At 52.4% G+C, this 12344-nt stretch overlaps 2 protein-coding genes across 10 annotated transcripts in view; one reads left to right on the top strand and one right to left on the bottom strand.

Moving 5' to 3' along the window:
- The first annotated feature begins 2204 nt into the window (after nucleotides 1-2204).
- Nucleotides 2205-11211, top strand: Slc48a1 (solute carrier family 48 member 1). The gene is made up of 3 exons (XM_050128565.1): nucleotides 2205-2473; nucleotides 8435-8602; nucleotides 9238-11211. Exons 1-3 carry the CDS (start codon nucleotides 2338-2340, stop codon nucleotides 9372-9374), a joined length of 441 nt encoding a protein of 146 aa, XP_049984522.1. The 5' UTR covers nucleotides 2205-2337; the 3' UTR covers nucleotides 9375-11211.
- The window catches only part of Hdac7 (histone deacetylase 7), a 35569-nt gene continuing 34407 nt past the window's right edge, over nucleotides 11183-12344 (bottom strand). For all 9 annotated transcript variants that reach the window (XM_050128479.1, XM_050128487.1, XM_050128544.1 and 6 more), the window contains one exon: nucleotides 11183-12274. In XM_050128479.1, coding sequence (XP_049984436.1) covers nucleotides 12229-12274 — 46 coding nt within the window. In that variant the 3' untranslated portion in view covers nucleotides 11183-12228. The remainder of the gene's footprint in view (nucleotides 12275-12344) is intronic.

Here is a 12344-nt window from a genome sequence, read left to right as displayed (position 1 = left end):
CCTGTGGGTATATATGGCGGTGCCCTGGACCTCTAGGCGCTGTTCCTCTGAGTGACTAGCACTTTCATCTCCACCTGCCTTCTACAAGAGGGCTGAAATGAACTCGTGCATCAAAATCACTCCTTGTTAAAAATATACACCGAGCCAGGAATGATGGATCACTCTAGCACTTTGGAGGCCAGGCTGGAGGTTTTGACTTTGAAGACAGCCTAGGCTACAAAGCAGTGTCAAACCGACTTGGCTATATAGTGACACCTTGCCCCAAAGTTCGAAAGGCACCTAAACCAATCAATCAAAACGAACAAACAATTCGGCATTCAGATCTGAGTAAGCAAGAGCGGCACTGGAATTAGTTTGGATATTTTTAAAGATGCACCCCCCCCCCCAGATTATTTAGAATTAAGGCAAATGCGGTTTACACCACTTGCTTGGCTGTTCCGCAGTCCTACTTAGGCTGCTTGTGTGTAATGCATCGTTCTTTACGGCTCACCTCCATCCTTCAGCATCATCTGTTCGACAGATGTTCATTAAGGGAGTTTGGGGATGTCTGACATGCTGCTTGGTGTTGATGCCGAGGAAACTGGCACCGCCGCCGCTCATGGAGTTGAGATTCTAGTCGAGCAGGCGAATCAGGCAGAACAGCAGCCCTCGAGACATATCTGAGCCCCTGTGAGTGGCGAGTACCTTACAGTAGTTTTGCTGAAGTGAGGACATTAAGGATCTTGAGATGGAGAGATTAGTTTGGATTATCTTAGCTTGCCTGCATCGCCCAGAAACTGGAATAGCAGGCACACAGCTGCTCCCTGCAGCCTCCTTGGGGAGGCTTCCCTGGAGTCCCCTTGCTTTCAGTCCAGTGACACTACTCTTTGGACCTTTGACCTCTGGCTTCTAATACATTTGTGCTGCTTTAGACCTCAAAATTTGTAGTAATGATTGCAGTAGGTGAACGAAAATAAGCGCGCGGAATTCTAGTTACTGACGTTGTGGGGTGTGGGGCTGTGGTTGGCCCTGCCAGAGGGTTCTTGGTCCTGGAGTGCAGAACCTGGCTTCGGTTTTGACGTTCCCTGTTAGCCGTTCACACTTAGGAAGCTGGGCCAGTCGGAACAGTGCAATTCTGCCATGGATTCTCTGCAGAGACCGGGACAAGCATTCAAGGGGTTTCGGGGTGGGGAGGCGGGTTGTGGACATGAAACGGAAGGAGACGAGTGTGTGGCGCTTCTTGCGTGATGTGAATAACTATTGGGGGAAGGAATTCACTGGGTAGAAAGAATTTTTTGGTTTTGTTTTTCAAGACAGGGTTTCTCTGTATAGCCCTGGCTTTACTATAATTCATTCTATAGATCAGGCTGGCCTCTAACTCACAGAAATCCACCTGCCTCTGCTTCTTGAGTGCTGAGATTAAAGGCATGCGCTAACCACCGCTCAGTTCATGGAAAGAATTAATATATTAGTTGTATATTGTATTATTTTAGGTTTTTCTACTTTTTTTATTTTACTTAATTAGTGTGGGGGGAGTCAGAGAAGCAAACCAACTCTGTTCAGGTTTTTTTTTTCCATCTCCTTATCTTGGTCACTTCCCAAGTGCCAGGATTATATGTGTGGGCCATCATTCCTAATTTATGCTTTTTTCTTGTTTTTTTGTTTTTGTTTTTGTTTTTGTTTTGTGACCATATCTCATTGTCTAGCTTTGGTTGCCCTTAAAGTCACAGCGATCTGCCTGCCTCTGCCCTGCCTCTGCCCCTGCCAGTTTAAAGGCATTTGCCACTACACCTAGCTAGATTTTGTGGTTGTAACTAGAAATTTTAATCTTAAATTTTATATGCTGATGAATTTCCCATTCAAAATTTAATCCCGGAACTCAGGAGGCAGAGGCAAGAGGGTCTCTATGAGTTCCAAGCCAGCCTGCTGGTCTACATAGCGAACTCCAAGACAGCCAAGGCTACATAAAGAGACTATACTTCAGAAAATTCAAAGATATTTTAAAGTTTAAAAAATAACCATTGCAGTTACCTGGGGTAAAGACCGATTTTCAGGCACGCCGAGGACCCGCCAAGTAGATGAGCCCAGGACCCTGCCCTTCCACTAGGGGTCGCCCGCCTTTGCAAAGCCTCGGTGGCCGGGTCAAACTTGTGTCGCGAGCGGCCTCCGGCCGAGGAGGGCGCTGTGCCGACGGCACCGGGGAGGGGGGTGGGGAGGAGGACGGGCTGGGGGCGGAGCGCGGGACGCCGGCGGCTCAATCTTTGGCTCGGGCTGGGGCTGGGGCTTGGGCTCCAGCTCGGGCCCTGCACCTGTGACTCGGCGGCGGCGCTGGTCCTCCGCTGCCGCGCTTGCTGCCCCATGGCCCCGTCCCGGCTGAAGCTCGGCCTCCGCGCCGCCTACTCCGGCATCAGCTCGGTGGCCGGCTTCTCCATCTTCTTCGTCTGGACGGTGGTCTACCGACAGCCCGGGACTGCGGCAATGGGGGGTCTCGCAGGTATCCTGGGGGGCGCGGGGCTGGCGGGGATGGGGTTGGGGTGGAGCTGTCAGCTGCTGCGCACGGCGGCTGGGGCGGCGCTGTCCCCGGGGCGGGAGCGTTGTTTACCCCGAAGAGGCCACTGGCAGCGCAGGCCCCGGGTTCCTGGGCATTGCTCGGGCCTCTGGGACCTGATGCTTTCTGAACGTGGCGCGACCTAGGGTGCCGACTGCCGGACTCCGTCGTTTGCACAGTTGTCGCGTCCCGGCACCCTGTCGATCTACCCTCTGCCCAGGGGACATTACAGCTTCCTCAGCGCGCCCACTCCCTGGCCACCCTCGCTCCTGCAACAAACACACTGCTTCTGAGGGATTCCCGCGCCTCTTATAACAAGTGGGGGTTCGTGGGGAAGCCCATCAGCCAGTCCCAGAGGTCCTCAGCGGAGGCCAGGACTGTGCTTTGGGACCTAGTGTTACTGGACGTTTCCTTTGCGTCCGCGTCCATCTGCCGAGGTTCCTCAATGGGAATTTGCTAATCCCCCAAGGAGGGTACAGGAGGCATCAGTGACGAAGGCCCAGTGTTAGCAGTGCTCTGTACCTGACGTGCAGTTTTGGTCATGTCATTAAACCACTGTGCCTTAGAACTGGTGGGAAGGCCAAGTATATTACCTGTGCTTATTAACATAATTTAATAAATTATGCTGCGCTAAGCAGTCTACTCCCGTATTTCACTTAATCTTTATATTAGTCCTCTGTAGTAGGCATCATTGTGCCCGTTTTAAGGTTAGAGAAATAGAGGCTTAAGGTAAATAATTTGTCCCGGGTTACAACAGTCACAGGATGGGCTCCAAGATGGCATAGCTTTGAAAGCCTGTCCATCTGAGTTCAGAACTTTGAACTCAGATGGAGATTTGAATCCCTGAGAGTTGTAAAAATTCAGCCTCGCTTGTTAAAGACATTGAAATTCCTGCTAACAAAGTTAACCCACCAGGTGGTGGTGGAGCACACCTTTAATCCCAGCACTCACCCAGGAGGCAGAGGCAGGTGGATCTCTGTGTGTTCGAGGGCAGCCTGGGCTACAGAATGAATTTCAGGACTGGCTCCATAGCTACTGAGAAATGCTGTAAAAAAAAAAAAAAATTAAGCCAAAATTAAGCCAATTGTATAATAGCTGCATGAAACAATAGTATGGGTAAGGATAACATTTTAATTTAATACACCACGATCTTATTCCATGGCTAAAGTCCTTGGCAAAAAGATCCATAAATGTAATAACTAAAAATAACTAATTCACACCAGGTGTGCTGGTACTCCTGCATTTGGGAGGCAGAGGCAGGTGGATCTCTGAGTTCAAGGACAGCCTGGTCTACAGAGTGAGTCCCAGGACAGCCAGTGCCACACAGAGAAACCCTGTCTCAGAAAAACAAAACCAAAAATCAAAAACCAAACAAGCAAAACAACAACAACAAAAACCAAACCAAAAAAACACACATTTCCCCTGTATGCACTGAGTGCCATCCTGAGGTAAGGTAACCGTGGGTGTTTCTGCTTTATCAGAGGGCATACATGGCTCCTAAGCTGAAGCCATGCCAAGCAAAGCACTGGGGTCACCAAGAAGGTTCAGTGTGATGCCAGATGCCAGGCCTGCCACCTGTGACCTTCTGGGGACAGCCAACACTGCTGGCTGATTTGTATACAGGGCCTTTCTCCGGGCTGCCCTCCTCCTCACTTCCTATTGGCTCTCTTGCTCCTGGGTTTGGAAGGCACTGCCAGGAGGCTGGATGCTGAGACTTGAGATAAGCTCTTTGGTTGCTGGGAGGAGGGAGGACATTCCTGGGGTCAGCTGGCTAAGGAAGAGTCTGCCCTGTGGAAGTAGGGGTGGTCTCTACCTAGCTGTGTGAGGCACAGCAATGCCTGCTGGACTTCAGCTTCCTCTTCTAAGAGTTGGAGGAGATGCCACTTCTCCTCTAGGTCTGCAGGGCCTTGTGCTCCTGTCCACTCTCTCAGGCTTTGCGTCTAGCTGTTTATTAAAGGGCAGGGGAAGGTTCCAGCCCCAACTCCAGGCCACCACCGGGGCCTCCCTCCCACCCAATTTCTCTCTTTAATGGCCTTTCCTCATCTTGATGGCCTTGCTTGACCTGAAGCAGGCTATCTGTGGAGCTGCCTTGAGAGACAAGCACTTGGCATCAGCTAGCTGGAGCAGAGGCTTATCTTCCAGCTAGTCTGGCCTCTGGCAACCACCGTGGCGGAAGAGCCAAAACTGCTTGGTGGTAGTGGCTGGCGGGTGAAGAGTTGTCAGGCTAAGGCCATACTCTTTCCCCACCCAGCGTGGGTTGTAACGAAGGGGTCTACGGCTGACCATACTTCTTCCTCTTTTGGGGTGAAGTGTCAGCCGGCTTCTGACTTGCAAGCACTCCACTACTGACTCAGCATTTTGCAGCCCAGAAATTGCTGAGTCACAGAGGTCTATCCCAGTGGGTTTTGTACAAATTGGTCAATTGTGGCTGTTGGGCATGCTGACTTCTGGGACAGGGTATGTATGAGTGTTTGGGGTGGGGACACCCTTATCCTGGCAGGAATCTGAGAGGAAGTGACTTTGCAAAAAGGCAGTGACCTAAAAAAGGGTGGACTCACCAGAGAGACCTCATTGAACCCCCTTACTCTGCACTGGGAGCCCTAGCTAACATGCCTGTTCTATGTCTGGAAAACCATGGAAAACAGGGTATTTGTACCCTACATCCAAACAGCGCCATGTTCTTTGCAATTGAATTTGACAGAGAGGAGCTCTGGTGTCCTGGGTCTTCTGTGTCCTCTGGGCTGGGCAATATGGACTAGAGTGTGTCCTCAGAGCCACATACCAGTGTCTGTTTTTATTCCACAGGCGTCCTTGGGTGCCGCCAAGCCTCTCATCCAGCCCAGCATCTGGAGGTGCTTTCCCTAACCAGGCCTATGAACCCAGAGGCTAGTCAGGCCTAGCCCTGGAGTGGCAGAGTGGAGCCAGGATGAGGCTGTGCTTGCTCCTGCAGCCGGGTGGGGCTGGGGACTGGTCCATGCTGCTCCAAGTTGTATAGTCCAGGCATCCTGGAGCCCTTGAGTATCCTAGGAAAGGGAACAGAGCAAGAAGGGCCGGGGGAGGGACTCTTCATGGATAATCACTTGCAGAGGAAGCATCTCTCCCAGGAGGTCAGGGTGGGAAGCATCTCTCCCAGGAGGAGGGTGGGAAACACCCTCCTGAGTGTGTTTCACTGGCATGAGTCCTGGAGCTGGGTTTGGAGGAAGGGTTTAGCTACCACCTGGGACACTTCGAGCCACCCACTTTCTTCTTTTCTCGTTCCCAATGCTTGTGAGCAGATGTGGGGGCGAGCTTTTGGGGGAACCCCTGGGTCACGCTGGTGGTCTGAGATGACGTCTGTACACTTCCTAGTTTAGCGTTTTCTAACCAGACATTGCTGAGTCACAGGAATTGCTTTGACCTTCTTTTTCTACTTTAAGCTGACTTCTAGAATCTTCAAGTGGGAAAGGATTGTAGAACTCAGTTATTGCATCTCCTTTCGTGAGAAGAGGAGGGAGGACAAGCCACTGGAAGGATCTGGTCTGTCCCCTAAATACTCAGTGACAGAAGGCTTCATCTCTTGGCGCCCTTTAAGAAACCACATGCAAGTCTAGGGGTGGAGCTCACTGTGGTAGAGCAAACACCGTGCTCAGTGCTCTGGGCTTTAATCCTCAGCGCCCCTATAGAGAATCCAACCAACTCCCTGCAGGTGAAAACTTCAGGAGGAGCGGGAAGACTGGTGTGGAGGTTGCTGGGATAAAATCCGGACCACAAAAGGCAGAGCAGAGATTAGTATTCTGGCTTCCTCTGGCCCGCTGCAGCTTCCTGCCAAGGCAGAGATGGGAGCATGTTTGTGTCTATCCACCCAGAGCCCAGGAGTTATGGGAACCCATCCCAAGGAGGAAGACTGAAGACCAGAACGGGCTGAACTGAAAGAATGGGAGTGAAGGGGATGGGTGTCAGCTTGGCGGGGTTGGGGGAGGGGTAAACAGGGTGAGATAGATTAGTGGGCTCAAGCTCACACAGGGAGGAGTCCAGGTTTCCCTGCTTAGCCAGGCTGCAAGACCACCAGGGCTCAACCATTTTTACGTTTGGCAGCATAACAGTGCCTGGCCCGAAGTCTCCTGGTTTGTACTCTCCCGGTTTAGTTTTTGCCCTGATTGTGATAATTAAGACGGTCACCGTAGCCCCATGATAGCCAGATTCCTCTGCTTGCCGCCCCAAGCCTATGTCTCATAACTTTAAAAAGTGTAAAGCATTTTAGGCATGCCAAGAGGAGGAACAGTTTAACAAACACTTGCTCTCATTACCCAGCCTAAGAGATGAATGTGTGGTGGCTGTCAAAGAGTCCCTTTGCCTCCTTCTGTCCCTGCGACCTCCTTCCCAGTCAGATGTCTGCCCCCTGAGAGGTCACAGCACTTGTGCTATAATGCAGCTGATGATTTGAAAAGGCTCCCACTTTCTGGATGCTGGCAGCCCGAGGGGCCTGCCTGCACCCCATGGCTGTACTGAGAGCTTACAGCTGGCCATTTCTCTTCTCTTTCATCCCTTGCCTGGCTTCACGGCCCAGCTCTGCGTCCTTGCCAGCGGAATTGGTATTTGTTTCATTCTTTTTCCGTACCAGCAGGCACTGCCTGGTACTGAGGGTTGTATTGTGTTCTATTGTATTGACTGAGAGTATCATAGGAGAGTTGCCCACCAAACCCAGAAGGGTCTGGGATGGTAGCCTGCCCTTTGCCTCAGCCTGGAGGGATGGCATCAGGCCTAGCCCAAAGCAAGTAGGGCACGTGGGTGCTGGGTGGCCTTGGGGGCCTCATGACAAGGCTTTCTTTTTCTGTAAGGCCAGTGTAGAGTTGCAAAGAGCCCTGCTGCCCAAGAGTTAAGCTGCAGGCTCCAGGACCCAGAGGATCAGACAGAGGAGGAGTGCGGGATGGGGCATGCTTCTCCTTGTCTATGCCTTTGGATAGGCGTCAGGAAGTCTCATTTCAGGAGCCTTAAATGTAAAGTTCTCAGAGTGAATGCCAAGTAAACTCGTTTGAGTAGATTCTACCTATAGACATGCACCATATGAGAAACTAAAACTGAGAACCTTTTAATCATTTTATTAATTTATTTTGGTTTATATGAGTATGTAAATTGCTCATGTGTTTAACCTTTTGTTTCTTTATTTGGGTTTTTTGAGACCCCTGTGTAGCCCTCCCTGGCTGTCCTGAAACTCATTCTGTAGACCAGTCTGGCCTGGAACTCAGATATTCGTGTGCCTCTGCCTCCCAAGTGCTGGGATTAAAGGCGTGCGCCACCACTGCCCAGCTAATATAATATTTCTAAGCTGAATGTGGTGGCACTTGGGAGGCTGAGGCGGAAGGATCACAAATTCAAGGCTAGCCTGGGCTATATAGGACTTTGTCTCAGCCTTATGGTGGCGCACACCTTTGATCCCAGCACTCAGGAGACAGACACAGGTGGATCTCTGAATTCGAGGTCAACCTGGTCTACATAGTACCTGGTCAGCCACGGCTATACAAAGAGACCCTGTCTCAAAAAACCAAAAGGAAAAGAAAAAAGGACCTTGTCCCCCTCAGAAGAAGTAGAAGAGGAGGAGAAGGGGGAAATGAGGAAAAGAAGGGGTTGACAAAAGTAAAAATGACAAAGAAGGGCATGGCTTTGTTTTCCGCGAATCTCTTTAATGCCTGGCTTTCTGGAAGGCAGCTTAAGTCCTGTGCTTCCTTGTTCAAGTGGTAACATCACATCCCATAGACAACACATCATTGCCGTAAGGACCAGTCTTCTCTGCATCACGGTCCAAATAGATCTAGCCTGGTGGACATAAGGGTCCTAGTATCAGTACCACCGGGCTGGAGGCCAAGCAAGAGGGAGCTGCAATATGACAGGCAGGTGTCTGGGTCCTGCTGACCGAGTCTGTCTCCGCAGGTGTCCTGGCACTGTGGGTCTTGGTGACTCATGTGATGTACCTGCAGGATTACTGGAGGACCTGGCTCAAAGGGCTGCGTGGCTTCTTCTTCGTGGGTGTTCTCTTCTCGGCTGTCTCCATCTCTGCCTTCTGTACCTTCCTGACATTGGCCATCACCCAGCACCAGAGTGAGGACGGTCCAGGGAAAGGAGGAAGGGAGAGGGCTTGGGGGTAGGGAGCAACCTGGGAATATACCCTGCCTGGGACACCTGTCCAGTTTCTACAAGTGATTCTGAATGGCTACAGGGACTGAATGGGTCACTTGGCCTCCCCTGTCCAGCTTTCTTACTGTTAAAGTGGGGAGAATGAGAGCCCCCACCTCCTCAGGAGCAGGAGGATTCCAGACTGGTATCAAGTATTTGACAAGGCTGGCTCACATGAACACCTCCCACTCCAGAATTGCTGGGGTCTTTTAGTCTCTGCCTAGCTCCAGGAGGGCAGCACCCCCTGGTGGCTCTAGTAAGAAGTAGCCAGAGGCCATCCCTGTTTGATGCAGGTTGGCAGTGGCCTGTGTGTCACAAAAGGGGAGTGGATGTCACGGACCTGCTGGCCAACTCTGACCTGCTCTCACGCCTCAGCTTTCTGACTAGCCATGCAGGACCGCTCTAAGCACGCTCCACACACCAGTCTCCGATAGCACTGGTTCAAGGCCCAGAGGCTATCGGGATGTAGAGAGGGAAGGAAGGGGGGGCGTTCCTAGTCTTGGCTGCTGCTGGTGCTTTGGGTAGATTCTCAAGTTATCATTGGCTCCTCTCCCCTGCAGGTCTCAAAGACCCAACCAGCTACTACCTCTCCTGCGTCTGGAGCTTCATCTCCTTCAAGTGGGCCTTCCTGCTCAGCCTCTACGCCCACCGCTACCGGGCTGACTTTGCTGATATCAGCATTCTCAGTGATTTCTGACCCAGGGAATGAGGTCACTCCAGCCTGGGGGCCCTCAGGACCTGTACTCGGCTTCTGAGTCAGCATGGGAGCCTGCCCCAGACCCTGGGGACTCCAGAACTGTGGCAGGGCATATACGGCTGGGGCCAGTTCAGTTGCCCAGCAACTGTTGGAGGGGCACTGCCAACCTGCCCATCAGCCTTTCCAAATGGATCTATTTTCTTAGTACTCTGAGGAATCTTTGTAAGTAGGGCCATGATAATGAACTCAAGGTGTCAAGGGGTAGGGTCTGAACACATCACTAGTGGCATCCTTCCTGCCCCAGACTTCATGAAAGCCATGGGGCTGGGGGAAAGCATTTGGAAAGGTTTGATCAAATAAGGACTCTCTACTAGAGATTTCCAAATCCCATCCCAACACCTCCATCCTGTTGTCCTCAAGGGTCAGGTATCTGAACTCACCAGTCCCTGGGGAAGTGACAATTGGCTTTTTCCCCCATGCTGCAAAGCTGAACAGAGTCCAGTGTCTCTCCTCCTACCTTCCCATCCAGAGTTTGTTTCCCATGAGGGTGCTAGAGCCAGCCAACCATTCCTATGTGTCACACATGCGTACATGACCACAGATTACCAGAGCCGGACTCCTCGGATGCGGCTAGACCTGAGGACCACAGGAAACACACCCCCTGCACCTAGAAGGGCTTCGGGAGAGGGGGCAAGCTGGTGGGAGCCTGAGGGCTCTCCTTCTGTACTCCTGAGTCTCCAACCTTGCTCTTCACCTGCCCCTCACTGCACAAGACACACCCAGCCATGAGGACCTTCTCCCCGTTGATCTTCTTTATCTCTCTGCTGAATGGACACAGGCCAAGGCCTTATCTAAGCAGAGAGGCAGGGCCGGGGCTGCTACATATATCCTTTATGTTAGGTTGCCATTTTGCACGTCCACTCTTCCACCAGGGTCCTGCCCCTTGCTCTCTGACTTACCTGTGTCACTGTCACGGTAGCAGAAATACAGCGGCCGTTTTGTCAGCCTCAGGGTGTTTCTTTGTGGGGGGCTCTTGAGAGGGGTCTGTAAGAGTGGGCAAGGAGGGGGCTCTACCTATCTGATTAAGATAGGCTCTGGGCTAGCGGGCAGCCTGCCCTCTTGGCATGAGACCACTAACTCAGACCTCCTTTCCTCTCCCAGCCCTGCCCTATGTGACTAGGATGCCCACAGTCCCAGCATCCCCCGCAATCCCATCTCCACCCCTTAGCCCAGAGAAAGGGATTTTTTTTTTTCCTCCTAAGCCCAGACTGCTCGGGGCTCCAAGGTATATGGTGACCAGGCTGGGCAGACTTGCTGGCACCCCCTCTGCTTATGCTGGGCACACTTTTTCTGGCCTGTTGCCTTGCCCATCCTTTTTACCTTACAGTAATGCTCACGATATCATGGTGCTTTAAAGCAGGAAGGAGCCAGAAACTATGTCCCCATCTAGAACCTTTCGCTGAAGGATACAGGAGGCAGCAGCGACTCAACTGAGTCCCAGCTAGGACTGAAGCCCAGGTGTGTTTGCACCAAGATCTTTTGGGGTGTCTTGGCAAATTGAGTCTGAGAACTTGTCCCCGTATCCCACAAGGCCCAGTGTGTAGGGCTCAGCCCAGGGTCGTTGCCCTTTTCACCTGCGTTGGTAAGCTGTATCTGGAGTGGGCCCTTTCTGCATGAGGCAGCCATGGAAGGGCAACCTGAGTTCGGCCCACACTTGCCCCCTTTCTTAGCCCATTGCAGGGTGCCGGGTGCACACCCCCTGCACTGATGATCTTGCACTAACATCCAAGAGGCGTACTCACAAGGACTTTAAAGCAAATAAAACATTTATTGTTCAGTTTTTTTTCCATTTTTTTTTCTTTTTTACAAAAACATGCATACATACACAAGGTATGGCAGGTCTTGGGGAAGACACACACGCACACACTCTTACACGCACGCACGCACACACACACACAAACACTTTCTTGGCCCCAGGCCTGACCTCAAAAGTCTTGAAGACTTCTGGGGTGGCCTCCCCTCCCCCATGTCTGTCTATTCTCCCACCTTATCTCCCCTCAGCCAAGCTAGTTCTATGTGGGGCAGCAGTCATAGTCGAGGTGGGGGAACCCCAGAAACAGAAGGCAGGCTCATTCTGGGGGCAGTGACCAGGCATCCCTGGGCTTGTGTTGTGCTTCTAAGGGGAGATGAAGGTTTGGCACCATTGGGTCAGGAAGCACAGGACTCAGCACCTGTCTGCTGCACCAAGGCACTGAGATGGTCCACATAGGGTGGCCTCTGGCAGGGCAGTGACCAGATGGGAGGCTTGCTGGTGACTGCTCACAGGAGAGCAGCTCAGAGTGGCTCTCAGAGCCTGGGGCTGCCGAAAGACCATTGAGGAAGCAGGGGAGAGGAGCTCTCCTGTCCTCAGGAATAGGGGACCCCTTGGCTCCTACTCCTCTAGCCCTTCAGAACCTGGGAAGGGCCACCCTGGCTGAGGCCAAGTTCACATTTCTGTATGGAGCCTGGGGTGGTGTGCAAAATCTGGGGCCTTCGAAGTTAAAAACAGTGGTAGTTACGGGTCCACCTGAACCAGTCCTCCTCTGTGCAGTCCTGAGGGCTGGAGGCCACAGCTAGGGGACTGGGTCCATTCTGGAAGAGCCCAGCTGGGCCCTAGTGCCCAGCCCGCCTCCTCCCAGGATCCTTCCTGGTCCCCATCCCAGACCCAGTGGCCTTCTCAGTTCCCTGGGGTAGCTGTCAGGGTAGCTATGCTCTGGACCTGACTACCTGCCCAGAGGATCTCTGCAGACCCAGGAACAGGGCTGACAGCAGAGGTGAGGAGACGTCTGAAGGGCAGGTGATCTGCTCTGGAGCCCTAGAGATTCATAGGTTCTTCCTCTTCCACCAGCTGCTGCGAGGGCCTGGGAGGGGGACAAGGGCAGGGTGTTGGAAAGCCAGTTGGGAGGATCCAAGGGCATTCGAAGGCGTGGG

Source organism: Alexandromys fortis, unplaced genomic scaffold, assembly GCF_014885135.2.
Source record: "Alexandromys fortis isolate MF-2015 unplaced genomic scaffold, M_Fortis_MF-2015_v1.1 scaffold_28, whole genome shotgun sequence".
Classification (NCBI taxonomy): Eukaryota; Metazoa; Chordata; class Mammalia; order Rodentia; family Cricetidae; genus Alexandromys; species Alexandromys fortis.
This window is presented reverse-complemented; position numbering and strand designations above follow the sequence as displayed.